Source organism: Sorex araneus, chromosome 4, assembly GCF_027595985.1.
Source record: "Sorex araneus isolate mSorAra2 chromosome 4, mSorAra2.pri, whole genome shotgun sequence".
In the NCBI taxonomy this organism is placed as follows: domain Eukaryota; kingdom Metazoa; phylum Chordata; class Mammalia; order Eulipotyphla; family Soricidae; genus Sorex; species Sorex araneus.
In genome coordinates this window covers 116,051,045-116,074,568 of record NC_073305.1, presented here as the reverse complement: position 1 = coordinate 116,074,568, position 23,524 = coordinate 116,051,045, and the positions used below count along the sequence as shown (strand labels likewise).

The following is a 23,524-nucleotide window of genomic DNA, read 5'->3' as shown; positions in this document are numbered from 1 at the left end:
CAGGGGACCATATAGGATGCTGGGAATGAAACCTGGGTGAGCATCCTACCCATCGTGCTATCTCTCCAGCTCCCTCTCCAGGCGTCCATGAAAGGATTTTTAACCCTCCTTCCTTCCATCCAAACCTCCATTACTGTAGCGGGAGGGGAAGACTGTTGTTTGAAAGCTACAACTGGAGCACATTTTTGTGGACAAGGAAGAAAAGATAGCCTTTCTCCCCCTCCAAGGAACGGCTCCAGCATTCCCCCCTCTCTCGTTACCTTGGTAACCGCTACCTTGGCGCCCTTGTTGATGAGCTGAACCACATTCTCTGCTTGGCCTTTGTACGCAGCTATGAGAAGGCGTTCTGAAAGCGCGGCGACCTCATCCTGCTGGCTCATGAATTAGGAGGTTTGTGCGAAAGCAGCGGACGGTCCCTGCGGCTTAGGACGCCACTGGCCAGCCCGGCACCCGCTGGACAGCTGCTCTGGGTCATCGGAAGAGGCCCGGCGGCTCTGGCACCTTCCAGACCTAAGGATGCAAGACAAAAAGCTGCCGTCAGCACTGCCCCAAGCACTGGACAGACCACACCTCTCCCCACTGTATCAGGACATCCTGCAGCTGCTCCCGTAGAGAGACAGAGAAGAGACACACTGGGGGCAGCCGAGCCCCCAGACTGGCAGGGGGAAGGCAGCCACCTGGGCCAGCTCCCTTGCCTCTCTGCTCCTTGGGGACACGCAGCAGGGTGTCAGAGCTGGGCGGTCTGCACGGGAAGCCAGGTCCCTAAACATTGCCCGGACTCCAGACCTGCTGTGTCCTGGTCTCGGTCCTGCTCCCTAGAACGTCCTAGCCAGCCAGGGGGGTGCAGCTCAGACCTTGCTGAGTGGGGCTTCTCCAGCCTCCACTGCAGCTCCTGATTCTGCAAGAGGAGCGCTGGGCCCTGGCTCGGGCTGTCTCCAGAGCCCAGGATGCCTCTGGAGCCACAGACGCTGCAAACTCTCGCGTGTGGACGGGTGTCCGTGCTTGGGGAGGCAAGGGGGCTGCATCCCTGCTCACCCGCACAAATCAGCGGCACAAAGTCCCAGAGCAGCAGGGGCTGCGGGGAACGAGGTGGAGAGAACTTCCAGAAACTCTTCTTCCCACCCTCCAAGGAACAGAGCTCTGAAGAGTCACTGTTCCCGGGAGCGGGAGGCACTCTCGCACCAAACCCAAGGCTCCGGGGACTGTTTCAAAGGCGAAGCAGTGTCGGGCAGGAAGAGGAATATTTCTGGGTTGGCTCTGCTCCTGCGAAGAGGCGAGCGTCTCTGTGTTTCAAAGGTACTTCTTCAATATACACAATGGAAGGAAAAGGTAAGCCACAGGGACACCATTCTTCATCCCAGACCCTCAGACATATTAAAAAAAAATCACGACTAATAGTGCTCAGGACTTACTCCTGGCTCTGTGCTCAGGGTTCACACCTGGAGGGCTTCAGAGACCATACAGGACGCTAGGGATCGAACTTGGGTCGGCAGTGTGCAAGGCAAGTCCCCAACCCACTGGACTATCTCTCCAGCCCTGCACATTCGGGATGGCTCAAAGGGCTGGAGCACAAGCTTTGCACACAGGGGCCCCACATTCAACCCCCAGCACTGCATGGTCCCCCCAAGAGTCACCAGGAGTGGCCCTGGAGCACTGTACTGGGAGTAACTGAGTACCTCTGGAGGTATACACTCCCCCACCACAGATACCCAGATAAATAAGTGAAGATTAAGGAAGATCAGTCGCTGCCTGGAAAAGGTTCTGAATGTGCCAAAGCCTAATTAATGCCCCTGAGCAGGACATTCACCCACACCCAGGGAGGATTAAACATTCACCTGAAATACACTTAGTGTGTGGTGGGATCCGGCGCCGACTTTCTATGTGAAAACAGTGGATACATGCACATAGCATGACTTTAGAAAGGTTATTTCACCCCCTTCCTCACCCCAACCTGTAAATGTTCTGATTTCCTTCCTCCCTCCCCCCACCACATCCATAGTGCAGGTGTGGTGCCTGGAGGGAGGAGAGAAGGAGGGAGAAGAGGGAGAGAGGGAGAAGTGAGAAGGAGGGAGGAGAGAGAAGGAGGGAGAAGAGAGGAGGGAGGGAGAAGAGAGAGGGAGGGATGAGAGAGAAGGAGGGAGGAGAGGCAGAGAAGAGAGAGAAAGAGGGAGAAGAGAGAGGGAGGGAGAAGAGGGAGGGAGGGAGGAAAGAGAGGGAGGGAGCAGAAAGAGGGAGGGAGGAGAGAGGAGGGAGGAGAGAGAAGGAAAGGCTCAGCTCTGGGGAGGGGGGACCCTCTTAGCTCAGGGAACCCTGGGGTCAGAGGCTTCAAAGCAGAGGTCTCCTCCGTGAGCCAAGGCCAGAAATCCCTGCTGAGAAAAGTGAGCCAAGGAAGGAAAGTGTCTAGTTGAGCCTCACAACAGGGAGCAGTGGAGCAGGAAATGCTTTTGGAAATTCCCAGGTGGCTGTGAAAGACTGAGATGGGGGCTTTCTGCTCCCCAGACAGCCCGGCTGTTTGGAACTGGCTTGTTTTATAAACACAGGCTACACTGTCTCTTTATTCTGCTAATCTGCAGTACCTTCACACCAATTACACGCCCCTTCGGATCCGGATCCTGACTTCAGTCGTGCATCAGACTGCAGGCCCAGGGGCAGCAAAACAGAGTATTAGCGGTGGCTTCCTCCGGGATCTTCCTCCTCAACCACATTCCTCTTCATCCACACATTAACTTGGTGTACTCACCTAACCTGCAACACACACACACACACACACACACACACACACACACACACTCCATTCCCAACACACACAAATGGCACTCTCAGCGTGTGCACAAACATAGATATGCATACATAAACACATAAACACATCCCATTTCGAGCAACGCACACAGATACATGCAGAGATACACAACATTTCCAGCATGCACGTGTGCGCACACACACACACACACACACACACACACACACACACACCATTCTCAGACCTTTCCTGCAGGGGCTTTAGATGATCTCAAGCTTAAGTCCTGGTGTACTCACCTAACCCTGCAACACACACACACACACACCATTCCCAACACACACAAATGGTACTCTCAGCACACGCACAAACACAGACATGCATACATAAACACATATACAAACCCCATTCCCAGCAACGCGCACACAGAGACATGCACAGCCACAGAGATACACAACATTTCCAGCATGCACGTACACACACACCACACACACACCCATTCTCAGACCTTTCCTGCACACACACACACACACACACACACAGAGACACACACACACACACACACACACACACACACACACACCATTCTCAGACCTTTCCAGCAAGGGCTTTAGAAGATCTCAAGTTTCAGTCTTTCTCAGGAACAGCTGTCCCACTAACAGTTTTACCTCCTCTGGGTAAAAAAAAAAAGAGCTGCTGGGAGGCTGGCAAGCGCCTGTGGCAGCATCAGCACAGCCCCACAGCTGAGGCCACACCAGCAGTTCTATCTGCCACCCCAGCAACAGATTCCTGAGTCACCAGGCTGTGGAACCCTGACAGCCACTGCCCTCCCCTCCTCACGGCCAGCCAGTAATCTGTCTCTTGTCTTCCCCCCCTTGCTTTTATGCAGCAAACTCAGCCTCTCAGACAGGGACTGAGACCCCAAGTCAACTTTCACCAAGGCTGTGAAGGAGGGAGCCGGCCTTATTTACATAACTGCCTCCGCAAGCCCAACACACATCATTAATCCCTTTTGTTCCAAGAGAGGAAGATATTGTAGTTGTGTGGTAGGAGAGTGGTCAAGCTGCAATGCTTTTTCTTTGTGTGTGTTTTTTGGGCCACATCTACTTAAGGGTGCCCTGTTCCCAGACATCCCGCTCTGCTCTAAGGACAATGCGCAGCGGGCCTGAGGCAGAGGGCAGCCTGCAGGAGAAGCAGCTCACAGGACTGGGGACGCTGTGTCCTCAGAGTGACAGAGAAAACTGCTTGTGGGGCTGGACTGATAGTACAGAGAATAAGGCATTTGCCTTGCAGGTGGCCAACCTGGGTTTGATCCCTGGCACCCCATCTGGCCCCCTTCGGAACCACCAGGAGTGATCCCTTGAGTGCAGAGCTAGGGGTAAAGTCTGAGCACTGCAGGGTGTGGCCCAGACCCAAAATAATCACACAAACAAAAACTGAAAGATCCACACCAGAGCCCCAGCTTCCCCTGTACCACCTGGAGTGATCCTTGAGTGCAGAGCTGGGAATAAGGCCTGAGCACCGCAGGGCGTGACCAATCCCACAAACAAACAAAAACTGTTTGCAAAATTTGTACCAGAATCCCAGCGCAATCTCCTGCTCCTTGTCGACTGCTAGCACCAGGCCCAGGGGTGCTTCAGCATCTCTGTGAATGCTCCATTTTGAGCTTCTTAGCTAGGGCCATTCTGCTGTGGCTGAACCCTCTCACAGGGCAGGAGGGAAGGGAGCAGAAACTAGTCTGTGGTCTTGTCAGCTTCCTTTCTGTTGCATCCAGGCCCACCTTCCCTTGGGCAGGGGTGCGAGGCCAGCCTGGCCTCTTCCTCCTCCTGTCCTATATACTTGCATCCTTATCTTCCATCCAGAGTAAGGATCCCCTTCCCTTTGGATAAGGGGCACTGGGCTTCTCCACGGATGCTTCTGATCTGACAAATCAGGCCAGGCAGAGGGGGATAGCAGGGAGCTACGAGGAGGCCTAGAACCCCCGCGCCCTCCCCCCCAACCCAGCACTGAATGGATGTAGGGGAAAGGGGAGATGATGAATAGTCTTCAATCTGATTTAAACTTCACTTGCAACCTGTTGGGGACCCGGTTCCTCATTAAATCTGAGCCTCTTGCAAGTAGACCCCCTCCCCAGTGCTGACAGTGAGGAATTTCTTGGGCCCAAGCCTAACAATCAAGTGTCTTTGCCACAAGGCTCACTTCTACAGCACTCCGGAGAATTTACATGCAAACATTGCTGCCAGTTCTCAAAGCAGAAAAGAAGCAAATGCACACTCAGAAAAAAAGGCAAGAGAGCCCTGGGTCCAGAAAGAGATTCAGCTCCATTCAGCGTGCCATTATTCTATCTCTCATCACGGATATCTGTCAGTCACCTTGCTGCTCGGTCTCTTGAAGGCTGACTATTTTATTTATAGACCAAAATCTATAAGGTTTGCTTTAGCTGTTTGCTCGGATATTTCACACAAATTTGCCAGGTACAAACACCCCAAAACAGGAGCCAGAGAGATAGTACAGCAAGTAGGATTCTTGCCTTGCATGCAACCCACTTGGATTCTATCCCTCGTACCTCATACAGCCCCCCCAAGCCCACCAGGAGTGATCCCTGAGCTCAGAGCCAGGAGTAAGCCCTGAGTACCACCAGGTATGGCCCCAAACCAAAAACAAACAAACTAATAAAAAAAAAAACCACTCAAACCCAAAATGTTCAGTCTCCTGACCGGCTAAAGCATTCTAGAAGAGACCTGCAAATAAAAGTGCAGGCTAGGCATCATACACACGCCACTGCCCGCCTCCCCCCCGACCCCCCCCCGCTGTCCACAGGCGCCCATGCACCATCAGTTTCAACAACTCGCCTTGCTCCCCCCCCTGTGTGGAAAAGAGACCGTACTCACATCTGGGGGGGCTGTCTTCCCCTTCTACTTCATGTTCTATGTCCGAGTAAGTGCAGTTAATTCAGGAACAGCGATCAGCTTCCTCAGACCACCACTCTCCGCGCCAGCGCCGTGCCGGTGCTGCTCGCTATAACGCTGCCTGCTGCTGCCACCGCGCCTCTTGCTGGCCGGGTCACATCTCACAGCTGACCAAGCCCTCCATTCAGCTCGCTGTGTTTAGTGGCCTCCCGGTGGGTCGGCTCTTCCCAGTTGGGGAAAGTCTGGGGTTTCCCCTGCTGTCCCTGCTATGGTAGCTGACTTGGAACGCTGAAGGCAGAAATCGGCCACAGAGGGGCAGAATGTCTCCAAAGGATGCTCAGAACTGAAGTTGGCGCCAGCGGGGGTGGGGGGGAAGCAAAAAAAAAAAAAACAACAACGGGGAATGGTTGTGCTGATAAGGAAGGGAGCATGAAGGTCTGGAAGGCACTGCCCTGAGGGTGACAGTTAAAGAGTCGCTGTCTGTGAGCGCCGAGAGACAGACACAGTCCCTCCTGGCAGAGCCCCAGTCAGGCCACCAGAGGAGACAGGCGAGAGGCAGGGGCTGGCCAGCAGCCTTCGCAACCATCGTCACCAGGATTTATCTTCCCCAGACACCCAAATAGTCTGCAGGGAAGGTGGAGGGGAGAAGAGGAAGCAAGGCTGTTTTGAGGGTGCCAAGGGCCCCTCATATCACAGCGGGTGCTCCAGACCACTTGTTGAAGCTTCAGAAAGCAGACTTTCCCCTGGGGAGTGAGCTAAGAGAAGAGGTGGAGGGGCTGTGTTTTGATTCTAGGTTGGTGGGGTCACACCCGGTGGTGCTCAGGAGACCGTCCTTCCTGCTGGGATTCAGACCAGGCTGCAATGATAATGCACCTTTGCATTATCTCTCCACCCCCAGGAGGAAGATTTTGATTTGGCCTGGATCCAACAGCCACACCGATTTTAAAATCAGAAACCATTGATCCTTGGAGGCAGGCAAGTGATTCTGTTGAATGCCCTAAACTGAGGACCTCTTTGCTCCAGAGCAAATCAAGGGCAGAACATCCAGGGGCACGACAGAGATTGAAATTGCCAGCTGCCTCACAGTCATTGCTTGCATTAGTTTATCCTAAAGTGAGCGATACCCAGTTATCACGATCTCCTCTAGGAGTTTAATGGGTATGAGGGAAAATATTCCTAATTTGGAAGAAACTCAACACCTACCCACCAGCCTCAACCAAACCCCAAAGGAGAGAAGAATGTGAAGTGAAAGCTTCCCGGTAAAAAGGTGGTTTCCTTCCCCAGAACCATGGGACAGCTCCTCCAGAGACTGTGATTTCCACAACAGGGTCCTTCCACACAATGCCCTTGAGGAAGAAGGACAGGATGGCAGTGATTGCATCCCTCCTGCTCCCCCACATGCTACCCGACCAAATGATGGGCAGAGCAAGCCAGCACTTTACACAGACCCCTGGGGCAAGCCTGCACATTCCTTTGCCTGCTGAGCTGTATACACCAGTACATGGGCTTGCTCTAGGGGTCTGTGCACAGGCTTGATCCAGGGGGCTGTGAGCAATGCATGAAGCTCCTTCCAGGGGGCTGTGCACAATACCTGGGGCTCAATCCAGTGGGTTGTGCACCGTGCATGGGGCTCTCTCCAGGGGGCTTTGCACAGTGCCTAGGGCTCTCCAGTGGGCTGTGCACAGTGCATGGGGCTCCCTTCAGGGGGCTGTGCACAGTGCCTGGGGCTGCTCACAATGCATGGGGCTCTTACAAGGGGGCTATGCAGGGTGCATAGGGCTCCTTTTAGGTGGCTGTGCACAAAGCATGGGGTTTCCTCCAGGGGGCTATGCATGGTGCATGGGGCTCACTCCAGAGAGCTATACAGTAACCCAGAGGCTTCCCAGCATTGCAGACTCAGCAAATCAAGGTAAGATGGAAGTAAATTGCATGGGGCTGGATTTCTTGGGGGAGAGGAGGAGGAGAGCCTCACACACATGATGGTACTCAGGATTCACTCCAGGCTCTGCACTCAGGGATCACTCCTGGCAGGCTTGGGGACCATATGTGGTGCCAGGAACCAAACCTGGGTCGGTCACATGAAAGGCAAGTGCCTTTTCTGTAGTACTACCACTCTGGCCCTGACTGCAATTCTTTTTTTTTTTTTGACTTTGGAATATATATATATATATTTTAAATTTTTATTTATCTAGTTAGAGCATTACAAAGCCGTTCATGTAGTTCTTTGGCATATGAACTTTCTTTTTTAAAAAAATTATTTATTTATAATTAGTGAATCACCGTGAGGGTACAGTTACAGATTTACACATTTTTGTGCTCATGTTTCCCTCATACAAAGTTCGAGAACCCATCCCTTCACCAGTGCCCATTCTCCACCACCAGTAAACCCAGCATCCCTCCTACCCTCCCAATCCCATCTCCCCCCACCCCACCCTGCCACTGTGGCAGGGCATTCCCTTCTGTTCTCTCTCTCTAATTAGCTGTTGTGGTTTGCAATAAAAGTGTTGAGTGGCCACTGTGTTCAGTCTATAGCCTACATTGAGCCCGCATCACCCTTCCCCAGCATGGCCTCTGACTGCATTATACTTGGTGATCCCTTCTTTGAGTTGCCCTCTCCCCAGAATGTGAGGCCAGCCTCCAAACCATGAAGTCAACCTCCTGGTACTTATTTCTACTATTCTTGGGTGTTAGTCTCCTACTCTGTTATTCTATATACCACAGATGAGTGCAATCTTTCTATGTCTGTCTCTCTCTTTCTGACTCATTTCACTCAGCATGATACTTTCCATGCCGATCCACTTATATGCAAAATTCATGATCTCCTTTTTTCTAACAGCTGCATAGTATTCCATTGTATAGATGTACCAAAGTTTCTTCAACTAGTCATCTGTTCTAGGGCACTCGGGTTTTTTCCAGATTCTGGCTATTGTAAACAGTGCTGCGATGAACATATAAGTGCAGATGTCATTTCGACTATACTTTTTTGCTTCTCTGGGATATATTCCCAGCAGTGGTATTGCTGAGTCAAATGGGAGCTCAATATCTAACTTTTTGAGAATCGCCTGACTGCAATTCTTTAGGGTTATCCTCACACCCGAGCCTCTTCAGCACAGGGGCAGGGCTTGTCGCTCTCAACAACTTCCCCGAAAATGCCCAGCCTGACAGATGGCCCGGGACCCAGATGCTCGCTGAAAACATCTCTGCTCATCCAGCCAGTTCAGATCCAATGTGCAAGGTCTTATTCTTACGTTCCACTTTCCCCTGTGCTGACACCATTGATATTCTGCTGTTGTGAGCTAAGTAATGTCCCTTAAAAGGATATGTATGACTCCTAAACCCTAGAATTAGGGAGGATTAATGTGTATAACAAAGATAGGCTTTTGTTAAGGGCCCTGAGAGGAAATGCAAAGCAGTCCCATATATTCTTATGCCAGCTTTCAGTTTTTTTTCAAAAACAATCTTCTATATTATATAAGAGGTAAATACAACAAAATTTAATATTATGAATAATTCTGTGCTAATTCATTTTAAAAATTGACATAAAATAGGTAAGTCTTACAAGTATAGAATTTAGTATAAAGATAATATTTTTTTAAATTTTAATTTTTTAATTGAGTCACCCTGAGATACAGTTATGAAGCTGTTCATGATCAGGTTTCAGTCATACAATGATCCAACACCCATCCCTTCACCAGTGTACATTTCCCACCACCAAAGACCCAGTTACCCTCCTGTCACCATGCCCTTCCCCCAGCCTGTCTCTATGACTCAAAAAAAGTACGTCAGGCACTTTTCTTCTCTCCCTCTTTAACTTCTTTGTTTGTTTTTGGGCCATACCCAGCAGTTCTCAGGGCTTACTCCTGGCAGGCTTGGAAACCATATGGGATGTCGGGGATCAAGCTCGGGTCAGCCCCATGCAAGGCAAATGCCCTACCCTCTGTACTACTGCTCTGGCTCAGTTTCATATATTCTTGTGGGAGAAGTGTACCTTTAAGGAAGGCCTTTGAACTGAGAAAGCCTAGAGCAGCAAGCCCACAGCTGTGGAGGACAGAGGCAGGAGGACTCTCAGGGCCTTCAGAGAGCCACATACCCCTACCCATACATGGGCCTGCTCACAGAACATGTGGGAATCTATTTCTTTTTTTTGGGGGGGGGGGACAGTGGAGATTTTTGGGTCACAGTGGTGCTCAAGTGCTATTCCTGGCTATGTGCTCAGGAGTGACTCCTGGTGATGCTTGCAGGGATCATATGCCATGCCAGGGATTTTAACTGGGTAACAGGCCATGTGACACAAACAATACAAATGCTTTACTTCCCACGCTGGCTCCAGCCCCAATCTCTACTAGTTTTGGTTTGTTTGTTTATTTGCAGGTCACACCCAGCGGTGCTCATGGATTACTCCTGTCTCTGCAGTTAGGGATCACTCCTGGCTGGGTCAGGGGATGAAATGGGCTTTTGGAGATCAAACCTGGGTCGGTCACATGCAAGACAAGTGCCTTATCCACTGTGCTATTGCTCTGGCCTAGTCTCTACTGTTTTAAGGCACCTTAGTTTGTGGTAGTTTGTTACGTCAGTCACAGAGAGTGACTCAAATACCGGTCCTAATGAATGTGCAGTGACACTTTTTATCAATTACTGGGACACTTATAATCACAAGACACCTTTTCCAAGAGCTGGAGAGAGAGCCCGATAATTCAAGGGCGTGCTTTGTTGTGGGTTCAATCCTCACCACCCACAGTAAGAAGAGAGCAGAGTCAGGAATAGCAAAATAACAACTACAAAAACAACCAAATAAAATGGAATTAAATTTAAAAGTCACTCAAAGTCTCTGGGATTGAGGCAGTTGCCCAATAGGCTGAAACATAAGCTATGCCTGTGAGGTCCTCCATACCACAAAATCCCCAAGCACTAAGTCAGGAGTATCCCCCGAGGCACCACCAGATAGGGCTTAATTGTGTGTGTGTGTGTGTGTGTGTGTGTGTGTGTGTGTGTGTGTGTGTGTGTGTTTGGGTCATACCCAGCGATGCTCAGGGCTTACTCCTAACTCTGTGCTGAGGAACAGTTTGGAAACCAAAACTGAATCACACAAACTCATACCTCGTGGAGAAGGGCCAGAATTTCACTGTCACTTCATCACAACGTGTAAGTGGCTTTGTAAAGCAGCATCCGTGCCACTGAGTACAGTGAGTGAGTGAGTGTTCTGTGGACTCTAAACTCCCGCACAATGTCCTTTACTCTTTCCTTAAGGATAATCTAGAGCAATTCCCACACATTTTCTTTTTCCAAACTCTCTTTGGATGATTCCAGTTACCATCTTGTAACAAGCAATCTCAAAGAAATGACAGTGTGCCTGCGGAGGGGGCAGGCTGGCTGGGGACCTTGAGGGAGGGAAGGTCACATTGCTGGTGAGATGGCGCTAGAACAATGAATGCCCCCAAACAACTGTTTATGAACTACTCTGTAAACCTCAGTGTCTAAATAAAGTTGGGGGAGGGGCAGGGAAGGAGGAGGTAGTGGGGAGGGGAAGCAGCTGGCAGCGCTGAGAGGCAGCAGAGAATGCCCAGGGAGGGTGGAGAGCCCGGCCCCGGGGCTCTTTCCATCTGGAGGCCACCCCGAGCTGAGGTCCTCAGCACTCCCACCCACAGAGAAGCCCACCGCGCTGGAAGGGAGCCACTTCGGGCCTGCGGCTTCCAAGTCTGCATCATGCCACACACACAAAAGACAACAGACAGAGTTGGTCTGCCAACCAGGCGTTAGACATCTGATTCTGACACTGCACACACAGTCCCAGATATGGCAAAGGGAAGTCTGGGATGAACACAAGCTGTCTACTCAGAAGTAAACGTCAAGTACGGTTTGCACTCACACTTTCTTTCTCAGCACAGGTTCCTGCTGTACGTTCGTGGGGGCACAGAGGCTATCTCCCAGCCAGTGGCCAAAAACTCCCCCCGCTACACACAGATCTCCTCTGCTTAGCAATGGCTATTCCACAAAGCTCCAGAAAGGGTAGCTCTCAAGCCTACTGTCCCAGTAGTCATTTCACAGCTCCTGTTTTATTCTGCAGCTCTGCCACTGAAGCATTTAATGTCATGTCCATTTGATAGTGGAAATTCTAGAACGTACAATGAGACCAGTGATTCCTCCTTCCCCAGCCGCACCCTCAACCCCCATCCCACAAGGCTTTCTCCAATAACTTTATTTTGGGACTTTGGCTTATATTTTGGGTTTTGGAGCACACCCAGCAGCGCTCAGGGATTACTCCCGAGTCTTTGCTCAGGGACCATTCCTGGTGAGGCTTGGGGGGTACCATATGGGGTTCTGGGGATCAAACCCAGGTCAGCCGAGGTCAAGGCAAGCTCCTGACCCAATGTACTACACATGGCCCTCCAATAACTCTCTAAAGTGTCAACTCTCAGCGGGATGTCGGGGAGCTATCACTTGCGCGTTCCTCTCCCTGCAAAAGAGCACTGATACTGGTCCAGAAACGTTGGTTCCCTGTCAACTCTCCCCACTCCTCTGTTTGCAGAAGTCTACAAACACTGATCCGTCATCTCAGTTCATACCCCAGGCTGGCCAAGGCAGGTGTGGTCAGAAGAAAGGGGAGAAGAGAATGGATTTAACTACTCCACTCAGGATGCGCTGCATGACCCTGAGCAGCTGGGGGAATCACTTCCTGGGCCCTCAAAGCCCTGCAAAACCAGAAAATGGCAGAAGAATGGCAGCTGTGGACTTTCCAGGGTAGCCGAAAGGCTTTGCTGTAGCAGGAGACGGCAGGCACTCAGCAGAGTCCTGGCACACTCAGGAAATACTAAGGCACATGCTTCAAGGCAGCGGGGAGATAAATCTTCCAGTTGGATCTCCAGATTGACCTGGCAACTCTTACACCTTCCCCTGGTTTTGAGAGTTCCCAGTGGCTGCCCTTGAACGAACAAGGTCCCTGGGTCCTTCTCAGCACAGAACATGACACAGCGTTTTTGGCCTCTGCCCAGGGCTTCCCTGGGATCAAGCGTCCCTGCAGAGACGAGACTTAGAGCTCAGGTGGCCCTGTGGTTCTCTCCCCGTCCTCATGTCATTGCACAAGACAGTCAGACAAGAACACAGCAGGTGGCTCAGGAAGTTCTGTTCTGACAGGAGGACCTGCTAACCCAAGAAGGTGAGGAAGGTGCTGGAGAGAGTACAGGGGTTCTTGTAGGTCTTTTTTAGGGTGATCACGGGCATTGCGTGGTCTCCCAAGCTCTGCTGGGTGTGATGCAGAGCACAGAGTTGGGCTCAAGCAATGCCAGATGTGACCCCGAGCCCCCCCCCTCCACCATAAAGGAAGGGCCCCAAGAAATAGTACAGGGGTTAAGGCACATGCCTTGCAAGCTGGTATGATCCCTGGCACTGCACATGATCCCCCGAGCACAGAGTCAGGAGTGATCCCCAAGGACTGCAGGGACAGGAGACTGACCTGGAATTTCTGAGGGCAGGCTGAGGAGGACTCCCTGAGAGAGTCATTCCCAAGAGCTTCCAGTGGCTTAAATTAGTTGCTTCTTGCAGGATGCTCTTATAGTTGTCAGAGTCAAATTACTTTCACCGTGAAAATATACTTAATTCGTTACACTTCAGCAGCCTTCAGGCGACAGGGTGTAGCTAAGAAATGGCAGAGCAGGTGACCCTGCTAGGGAGGTTCTCAGCAAGACCTGAGTCCTCTGAGCATAAGGCTGCGCCCCTCAGTGAAGGGGGCACATGGAGGTGGGGAGCCTTGGTACCTGGCTTGGCTGCCCCCTTGGCTGTCCCCTGCGGGGGTGCAATTCACAGACCAGCTGCTGCTGGTTATCCCAATCCCATAAGCCCTTCCCGAGGGTTCCAGGCAGCCCTGTCTGAGGACCTGCCCCAGGTCCTTGCACTTCTGCAGAGCTACTGTGAGCAACGTGTGCATCGGGCTCCACAGAGGAGCTGAGGAGAGTGGGGAGACCTCAGTCAGACCCTCTCCCCGCCCACCTCCCTTGCCGAACTCAGACCACTCCCCATGGGTATGACTCATCAGATAGTGCTAGATGGTGCAGAAGCTGTCTCTGATAGAGTATTTGGTATAGTTCCAGATTCTGTATCATGGTTGGTTTGGTTTGAGGGCCATGCCCAACAGTGCCCGAATCTGTGCTCAGGGCTTATGCCTGGCTCTACGCTCAGGGATCACTCCTGGCAGGGCTCGGTGTGCCAATATATATGGGATCCCATATTGGATGTCGGGGATTGAACCCTGGCTGGCCACATGTAAGGCAAATGCTTACCTATTGTACTATTGCTCGGCCTCCTGTAAAATATATCTTACTAAAAGAGAAGAAAAGTCTTGGGTCTGAGTAATAGCTCAACAGACTGGGACACATGCTTTGTACACTGGAGACCTGGGTCCGATACCTGGCACCACTCGGTTCCCTGAACACTGCAGGGCGTGACCCCAAGTACTGGGCTGAAATTTTTGTATTTTTATTATTTGCATTTTGGGTCACACCCGGCGATGCACAGGGGTTAACTCCTGGTTCTGCACTCAGGAATAACTCCTGGCAGTGCTCAGGGGACCATGTGGGATGCTGGGAATTGAACCCGGGTCGGCTGCGTGCAAGGCAAATGCCCTACCTGCTGTGCTATCGCTCCAGCCCTGGGCCGGAATTCTTTATCACCACTGGGTATGGCCTGAAAACCAAACACCCAACTATGGCCAGGGCATGGAAACAGACAAGGACTTGGCTGCGACCTGCTGCAAGTCACTCCAGCCCTCTCGCTCTAGTCTCCGATCTATCCGTCAGAGCAGATAATGCAGGAGTTATTTCTAACAGTGGGGTGAGGCTCCGACATGGCTAATAAAGTGTTTGGCACAGTGATGACACATGAAAGTGCCCAATAAACTAGTGTTGACGCTAAGGTGACAGAAACAGTGGCAACTGGCTCTCGGCCAACATTCCTTCCGCCATTCCTGGGAGAGGCTCATCATGACTTCTCCACACCACTAAAGCAGAGAATTGTCCCTGCCAAATCTCTGTTGTTTATAATAATAGATGGGCATGATATTGTATATGTGAGCTGTAGCTGCTGGGTGCGCTGCTCTCCCGAAGGGGGACGCACAGCCAGGAGGAGGATCTCAGGAGAAAGGCCAGAGAAAGGCGGGGCTGTCTTCGGGCTCCAAGAGCGACTAAAAAAAAAATGAGGGCCCAGAGCGATAGCACAGTGAGTAGGGCACTTGCCTTGCACTTGGCTGCCCAGGGTTTGATCCCTGGCATCCCATATTCCCCAAGCTCCTCCAGGAGTGATTCCTGAGTGCAGAGCCAGGAGTAACCCTTGAGCATCACCAGGTGTCGTCCCTCCAAAAATTATTTTAAATGTTTTTAATCGAATCATCATGAATTTCAAAGTCACAAGTTATTCACGATTGAGTTTCAGTCATACAGTGCTCTAATACCCACTCTTGTACCAGTGAGCTCTTCTCCCCACCGACACCCCGTTTCCCTCCTGTCCCACAGTCGGCCTTTATGCCTAGCACTTGATACCTACTTTCAGTTTTGTGTCTTCTTCAGCGCAACCACTTCCTCCCTCCACTGCCTGTCATATCCCCCACTCCCTCTGTCATATGGTTCCCTTTCCTGTGGCCAGCTTCCTACTGTAAACCAGTTCTAAGAGCAACGCTTGCACACCCAGCGCTGACCTGACCCCGCTCTCGGCTGGAACACATCATGCATAGTTCCACAAATGACAACCTGTAACGGGATCTCTATAGGCATCTTTTGGCAATGCCAACCGTACTCCAAACATCAGAAATTTCCTTAAAGTAGACTGTCAGGGGGGCAGAGTGATAGTACAGAGGGGCAGGACATTTGCCTTGCACTTGGCCAACCTGGTTCCAACCCCAGCATCCCATACGGTCCCCTGAGTACTCCCAGGAATAATTCCTGAGAACAGAGGCAGAGGGGCTGGAGCGATAGCACAGCAGGTAGGGCATTTGCCTTGCACGTAGCCGACCCGGTTCGATTCCTCCATCCCTCTCAGAGAGCCCAGCAAGCTACTGAGAGTATCTTGCCTGCACAGCAGAGCCTGGCAAGTTACCCATGGCATATTCAATATGACAAATACAGTAACAACAAGTCTCACAATGGAGACGTTACTAGTGCCCGTTCGAGCAAATCGATGAACAACTGGACGACAGTGCTACAGTGTTACAGAGCCAGAAGTAAGTCCTGAGTATTGCTGGCTGTGCCCCGCAAAAGTAGCCTGTTAGAGGTGGCATTTCCAAGGGTATCCTTTTTTAAAAAATCTTATTTTATTTTGAATTTTGGGCCACACCTGACTGTACTTGGGGTTTTCTCTTGGCTTTGTGTTCAGAGATCACTCTTGGAAGTGCTCAAGGAGCCCGATGTGGAACTGAGAATGGAACCCGGCTGCATGCAAGGCAAGCACACTATCTGCTATACTATCACTCTGGCCCCTTATTTGATTTTTTAATTTTTATTTTATTTTAGGCACCATGGTTTACAAACTGTAATTGGTAGTGTTTCCTACATGGACATTTCCAGTATCACACCCTCCATCACTATCTCATTGACTTCCCATGACCCCTTGGGGTAAGCTTTCTATTGAAGGCAGTTCTGTTTCCATTGCCTTTAGGCATCCGTTATTCCCCTACAAGGATTCTCTATATCCTGCATAAGAGAGAAATCATTCTGTATCTGTCCCTCTCCCGCTGACTAATGTCACTCATGATATTCTCCAGATCCATCCATGCAGCAGCAATTTTCTTGATTTCATTGTTTCTTTATAGCTGAATAGTATTTCATTGTATATATGTACCAGAGTATCTTTATCCAGTCACCTGTGCTTGGATGCAGGGATTGTTTCTGGATTTGGGCTATTATGACTAGTGCTGCCATGGACATAGGCACACAAATATCTTTTGGGAACAGAGTTTTTAGGCCCTTGGGTAGATGTCAAGAAGTGGAATTGCTGTGTCATATGGAAGCTCAACTCCTGGGTTTTTGAGAAGTGACCATTATTACCAAGACTGAAGAGTGACAGCAGGTGACTGTCCGACTGTCTGGAGGTGTTTCTCTTCTGGGTCCCTGGGGTTGCTCACCTGACCAACATCACAGTGAGATGATATTGCACAACAGGGGTGTCATTCCAGTTTAAATTTTTCTTTCACTTTCTCCAAAATGTGGCCAAAAAAAAATCATCACCTCATCATTCCATTGCTTTCAGAATCTGAATATCATTGACTTGTTACTGAACTGTTCCTTTCCAAGAAATTTGTTTTGTTTTGATTTGGGCTGGACCCAGCAGTGCACAGGGCTTATTCCTGGCTTTGCACAAAGGAGTCATCTCTCCTGGTAGGCTTAGGGAACCATATAGGGTGCCGCTCTGAGGATCAAAACCTGGGTCAAGCAATAGTGCAATAGCAACTGCACTATTGCTTGATCTATCCAAGAAATTCTTTGCGTTGGAGAGATAGTACACAGTGAAGGCATTTGCCTTACACATGACTGACCTGAGTTCCATCCTAGCACCACATATGGTCTCTTGAGTCTGCCAGGAGTGACCCCTGAGCGTAGAACACTGCCAAAGCCCTCCCTGCAACCCACCACTGCCAAAAAAAGAGAAAAGATTGTATTAAAAATTCTGTCCCCTGTCCCTCAAATTTTCATGGTTTTGATGAGGAGTCAACATAGCTGCTAAAATCTAGCTAGTTAACTTTGTAGAGTAGGATTAATTTATAGTCCACTCTTACTAGTTATTTAATTGTGGACTGGCATCTTAATTTCTCTAGTTGCAATTGATTCTTTTGCAAATTGGAAATGTTGCCTACTTGATAGAATGGTTATGAAAATTAAATACAATCTTGATAAGAAAACTATTTTATAGGTGAAAGAGCAAATATGTATATATATACATACATATATATCAGCTTCTAGTAATCATCAGTAATGGCAGTCACATTTATGATTGCTATTATAGTTTTTAGTTAGTGAAGCTACCCAAATAAACTAGGATTCAATATTAGAAGCCAGAAAGCTTGGCTACTGATGCTTGAGAATGTTGTGAATGTCTCCTGATTATTTCCTAAAGGATAAGAGAACAGAAACCTTAATCAAAAATCTTTATTTGCAGTTACAATGAAAGTGTGCCTTGGGCACCAGCCCCTGGGTGAATTTATTGATAATTTTGACATCCATGAGTCTGTAACCCACCCTTTTTAAAAACTGTCCTTTGCAATTCTCTATTTTTAAATAAATTGTTTTTGTTTTTGTTTTTGTTTTTGGGCCACACCTGGAAGTGCTCAGGGATTACTTCTGGCTCTGTGCTCAGGAATTACTATGGTGTTTAGGGAACCATATGGAGTGCCAGGGATTGAACCCAGGTTGGCTGCATGCAAGGCAAGAGCCCTACCTGCTGTACTATCACTCTGGCTTCCGGCAGTTCTCGTTATAAAACTGCTTCTTGTATCCCTCCTGCCACCCCACCCCCAGTCTGCCTTTATGGCAGTCACTTTTCTTCTCTCTCTCTCTCTCTCTCTCTCTCTCTGGACATTATCGTTTGCAATACAGGTACTGAGAGTCCATCATGTTTGATCCTTTACCCATTTTCAGCACGTAGGGATACTGGGGAAATGGGTGGTGGGAAATGTACGCTGGTGGAGGGATGGGTGTTGGAACATTATATGACTGGAATCCAATTGTGAAAGCTTTTTAAGTGTTTCTCATGGTAATTCATTTTTAAAACCTTAAAAATAAATAAATAATTTAAAAAAACCAGTTTTCTCTGGGAGAAAATAAAAAACCTCCTCCTTGTGACCACACAGGCAAGATGTCTTTGGGGGGACGTTAAGTCTGCCAGCTTCTCAGGCTGCTAGTCCTTGAAAAAAACCTGATTTTCTCACCTCAGCTCCTCTGTCCTAAATCCTGACCTTCAAATACAGAGCGCCTAGATGCACATCTGGTAAAAATTTGACAGCCCTTTATACTTCTGTTCAATCACGCTTTCTTCAAAAGTCAGCGCACGTTTCGGGATTTGGCACACTACCGAGCAACTCCTGGGCTTCTGTGAACCTGGAGAATGTGCCGTGCAGGAAGTTCCAGAGGCTGTTCGGATCTAATCTCGTGAATACAATCCACAGATAATCCTGTTTTATGCACCTCTTGTGTGCCACTTCATAACCGTCTCTTAAAAAATGTGTCTATTATCTTATTTTGTGGTTATACTCAGGTTTTACTCCTGGCTCTGTGCTCAGGGATCACGACTGGCCATACTCAAGGGACCATACCGGGTGCCAGAGATCAGGAACGGTCAGCTTCGTACAAAGCAAATGCCTTCCCGGTTGTCTTATCTCTCCGGCACTGCCACTTCATAGTTCTCTTGAATCCACTATTGCTACCAGCAGGATAGACTCTAGACTACACAGTTCTGCTCCTGGGAAAGATCTCCTCTGCCCCTAGGGGGTGTGGCGACCCCTCAGGAGCCCCCTGTCAAGGAGCTGGATGGACAGAAGTGATAGGATCATGCTATTCGGCTCTTTTGTGAATTAACGGGTGGCAGGAATCCAAAATAGCAGCGCCCTGGTGGTGATAGTTATCACAGACTAGACGGGTGGAGACAGCAAAGCCAGAGGAGGAGACAGGCACTGAGCGTGAGGGATCCGTGGCAGGAGGTGAGCAGACAGGGGTGGAATGGGAGCACAACTCACCGAGGTGTTCCTTAAAAAGAGAACGTCTCCATCCCACCGCCCCGATGGGACTCCGAGATGATGCCACATTCGATCACTGTCTACTTAAGCTCCCACATGGCCATGATCCAGAGACCGAGCGACTTGCGGCAGAGATGGCCTGGACTTTGCAATAGGCCTTCTCCCCTGGGCCGCTCCAGACGGGCGCAGGTGCTGTCCTTCCGCCTGCCCTCTGAGAGCTCCAGCAGTCGCCACTTTCTAGAAGCCAGCAAGAAGCTCCAGGTACGAGTGACGGGTGGCGGCAGATGCCAGGCCTCACGGGACGGGGGAGGAGTGGGCCCTCCTCCTTCCCCCTGCCCTGAAGGGACATGGAGATGATGCCACATCCGGCCACCGTCTACTTAAGCTCCCACACGCCCATGATCCAGAGACACACAAACGAATCTCGTACCCGAGCTACTTGCTGCAGCGATCCCTTCAGACCCTAATTATTAAAATTTTAGAATTCCCAGAGCGAGAGTGGCTGCGCGACATTATTTTGCATCCATAACAAGTAATATAAAACACATTGTCTACCATTGCATTTTCGGTAGGTATGAGTGGCGGTGGGACTGTTCTCGAAATATAGAAGGTAACTAGATGTGCAAATTGTCTGCCACACAGGCGGGGGAGATGTAGCATTCGGGGGGCGGGGGGGGATACTGGGGATTTTGGTGGTGGAAAATGTACACTGGTGAAGGCATGGGTGTTTGATGACTGTATGACTGAAGCTCAAGCATGAAAGTTTTGTTACTATACTTCACGGTGAATCAATATAAAAATTTAAAAAATAAAAGAGGGCTGGAGGGATTAGCTCTGGGAGCTAGAGTGTATGCTGTGTGTGCAGAAGACCCAGGCTTGGTGTTCACTACATGGTCCCTGGAAGACCAAGCCAGGAGAAGCCTCTAGTGTGGGTAAGGTGTGGCTCCCAAATCACAAATTAAATAATTTAAATTAGATTAAAAAGAGTGAGCTGGAGAGTGGAAGGCTAACTTCAGCTCCCATACCTGATAATCTCCCACTCTTCTGGCTGAGAAGGGGTGAAGACACCCCACAAAATTCAGACAGTAGAGATTTTCCTGATCTTCCTTTATTTTATTATTGGAGGGGGTCAGGGTGCCCACTCAGCAGTGCTCAGGGGCTATTCCTGGTTGCCCTCAAGAGTGACTTCTAGAGATGCTTGGGGTACCATATGTGGTGGTGGGGATTGACTGAGGTCAGTCACATTTAAGGCATATATTAAAAATCCTGACCCCTTTCTGGTCTGCACTTATCTTTCTTCAAAAGGACCATCTATAAAAGGACCTGCAACTACCTTTTCTGATATCTGTAAAGCAAAGCACAGGTGCATTCGATCCCTAAAATAACAGTTGAATCTTTCAAAAAATATTATTTATTTAATTTTTTGCTTTTTGGGTCACACCCAGTGATGCTCAGGGGTTACTCCTGGCTCTGCACTCAGGAATTACTCCTGGCGGTGCTCGGGGGACCATAATGGGATGCTGGGAATCGAACCAGGGTTGGCCGCGTGCAAGGTAAATGCACTCCACTCTGTACTATTGCTCAAGCCCCACCCTCCCTTTTTTAAAAAAGCGTATGTTTATGTACATTCTGTCCCTGGCATAATAGTTGAATCTTTCTTTTAAAAAAAGGTAAAATAAAAAGTGAGATAAACAGAGACCCTGCCCACACCAGCCATCCTGCCAACAGAGGAACAGCCCAGCCTCACTTCTAATCTCAAAGCAGTTGAATCTTCCCAGGTGGGACTGGTCAGGGAAGTGAAAACTCTGGGGTGTTCTTGGAATGGGAAGGGAAAGATCCCCTTTCTGCCCGAAGCCACAGCAGCCCACACCTGACATCCTCTGACGTAGAAACATCCCAGTTCCACAACTGAAACTCATCCACCCGACAAGCCACACACTATTCCGGCTATCCAGCTCCAGAACTGCACAGCTGCATATGTGGCTGCAGGACACCTCCACGTTTCAGAGTGCTGTCGGCCCCGTTGGATCCCAGCAAATCTGATGGGAAAGTTGCACGGAAGCCCACCAAGCTCAGTGAGCCTAAACAATAACACACAAGGCTCCGCCAGCACCAGCCAGCCCACGAAGTCATCAGTAGCACCCTTGTGAGATATAACAGTGATCACAAATTACCTTTTATTGATCTAAGTTTTGGTAATTCCATTTGATTTGTGTTAAAACAAACAATATGAAGTAAATTTGCAAGGGCAGGCTGGGGTGGTGGGTGGGAAACTGGGAACACTGATGGGGAAGGTCACACTGGTGGTGGGGTTGGTGTTAGAACACTTAATTCCTGAAACAAATGTATTATAAACAACTTGGTAAAACATGGTATTTAATAAAAAAATAAAGAAAAAGAAAGTTATTCCTGTGCAAGATGGTGTGAAGAAACTTTCGCACTATTTTTGTCTATTCTTGTGTCTGATTATTGCCCAGGAGTTTCCCCGATAGTGACCTAAATTCTGTCCAGGACAGGGCAGGCTGGATATAGAACACCACAATAAAGTAGTTACAAAGTTATTTTATTTGGTGCTTGGGGGCGGGGAAGATTGAGGCCATAGTCAGTGGTGCTCAGAAGCTATTCCTGGTTGGGGGATCATATATGGTACAGGGGAATCAAACCAGGGTCACAGCCCACAAGGTCACATGTACTATCTTTCTGTCCCCAAATGGTTCTCATTTGATTGCTTAGTATGTATGAGGCCCTGGGCTCAACCCTCACAGATACAATACAAAACAAAAGAAAACCAAACCCAAACTGAAATTCTGACTCATTCCCCAATATTATGTTTTTTAAAAAATGATCAGCAACAGAGATGTATTAGGGAAGTAGGAAGAAATGACATTAGTTTCTGGAATGGAAACTGAAAACCTATAGTTAGAAACTCTTTTGAGTTAGTTTTTGCCTTCATAGGAGTAGCTAGTTGTAGTGAAATGTCTGAGCACTGAATTGCTCACACTGGGGATCTTAAGTTCAGATCACCAGACAATAACACAAAACATTCTTAAGATAAAAGGAACATGCCCGACTCTTACTTATTCCTTTATTTCCCTTACAGGGATTTGCACACTTCAGATACAGAGTCAGGTGAGAGTCATTTCTCTATGCCAAGAGACATCAGGAGGGGCTGGAGCGATAGCACAGCGGGTAGGGCGTTTGCCTTGCACGCAGCGACCCGGGTTCAATTCTCAGCATCCCATATGGTCCCCTGAGCACCACCAGGAGTAATTCCTGAGTGCAAAGCCAGGAATAACCCTATGCAGGTGTGACCTAAAAAGTTTTAAAAAAAAAAAGAGACACCAGGAAAGTGGAACCAGGTAGTAAGAGGGTGTTTAATAATGTCGAACGAATTTTGTCCTAAGCCATGATGACTCCTAAGTCTCAGGGTGATCAAATAGTGGATGAGGTAGTATCCCTCTGTACATGTATCCAAGCAAACCAACACAGAGACACCTAAATAAAGGACAAGGGAGGGAATGTCAGCAGTGAGCACTGTCTAATGATTCAGTGAGTCCTGGCAATGGTCATCTGAAGGGAATGGCCCCACAGAAATAGATAATTAGACTCTGTATGCTTCCTGCCTGAAGTACAAGGCACCAACAGTTCCAACAGAATGTGAGAGGGCTGCAGGATGCAGCTCAATGTTAGAACACAGTTTTGCACACATAGACTGTGTGTTAGGGCTGGAGCTATAGCACAGTGAGTAAAGCCCTGCATGTGGCCGACCCGGGTTTGATTCCTCCGCTCTTCTCGGAGAGCCTGGCAAACTACCGAGAGTATCCCGCCCGAACAGCAGAGCCTAGCAAGCTACCCGTGGTATATTCGATATGCCAAAAACAGTAACAACAAGTCTCACAATGGAGACATTATTGGTGCCCACTCGAGCAAATCGGTGAGCAACAAACAGGATGACAGTGATACAGAGATACAGACTGCGCGTTTGGGGCAGGAGCGATAGTACAGTGGCCTGAGCATCGCTGGGTGTGACCCAAAAAGAAAAAAAAAGACTGTGTTTAGTGCCCTCGGAGATTTTATTTTATTTATATTTTCTTTTCTTTTTTAAAAATTATTTATTTATTTTATTTTTAATTTTTTTTGCTTTTTGGATCACACCCAGTGATGCACAGG

General features: G+C 49.2%; 1 protein-coding gene across 9 annotated transcripts in view; it reads right to left on the bottom strand.

The window, feature by feature from the left end:
* ANKRD6 (ankyrin repeat domain 6) overlaps positions 1 to 23,524 on the bottom strand; it is a 197,444-nt gene that overhangs the window by 66,969 nt on the left and 106,951 nt on the right. For 4 of the 9 annotated variants that reach the window (XM_055136193.1, XM_055136198.1, XM_055136200.1 and 1 more), the window contains exons 1-2: positions 5,629 to 5,904; positions 261 to 510 (exon numbers count right to left, since the gene is read on the bottom strand). In XM_055136193.1, the coding sequence (XP_054992168.1) occupies positions 261 to 380 (120 nt within the window). In that variant the 5' untranslated portion in view covers positions 381 to 510; positions 5,629 to 5,904. Of the gene's footprint in view, positions 1 to 260; positions 511 to 5,628; positions 5,905 to 23,524 lie in introns of those variants that run through there. The other 5 variants (XM_055136194.1, XM_055136196.1, XM_055136197.1 and 2 more) reach the window with 2 other exon arrangements.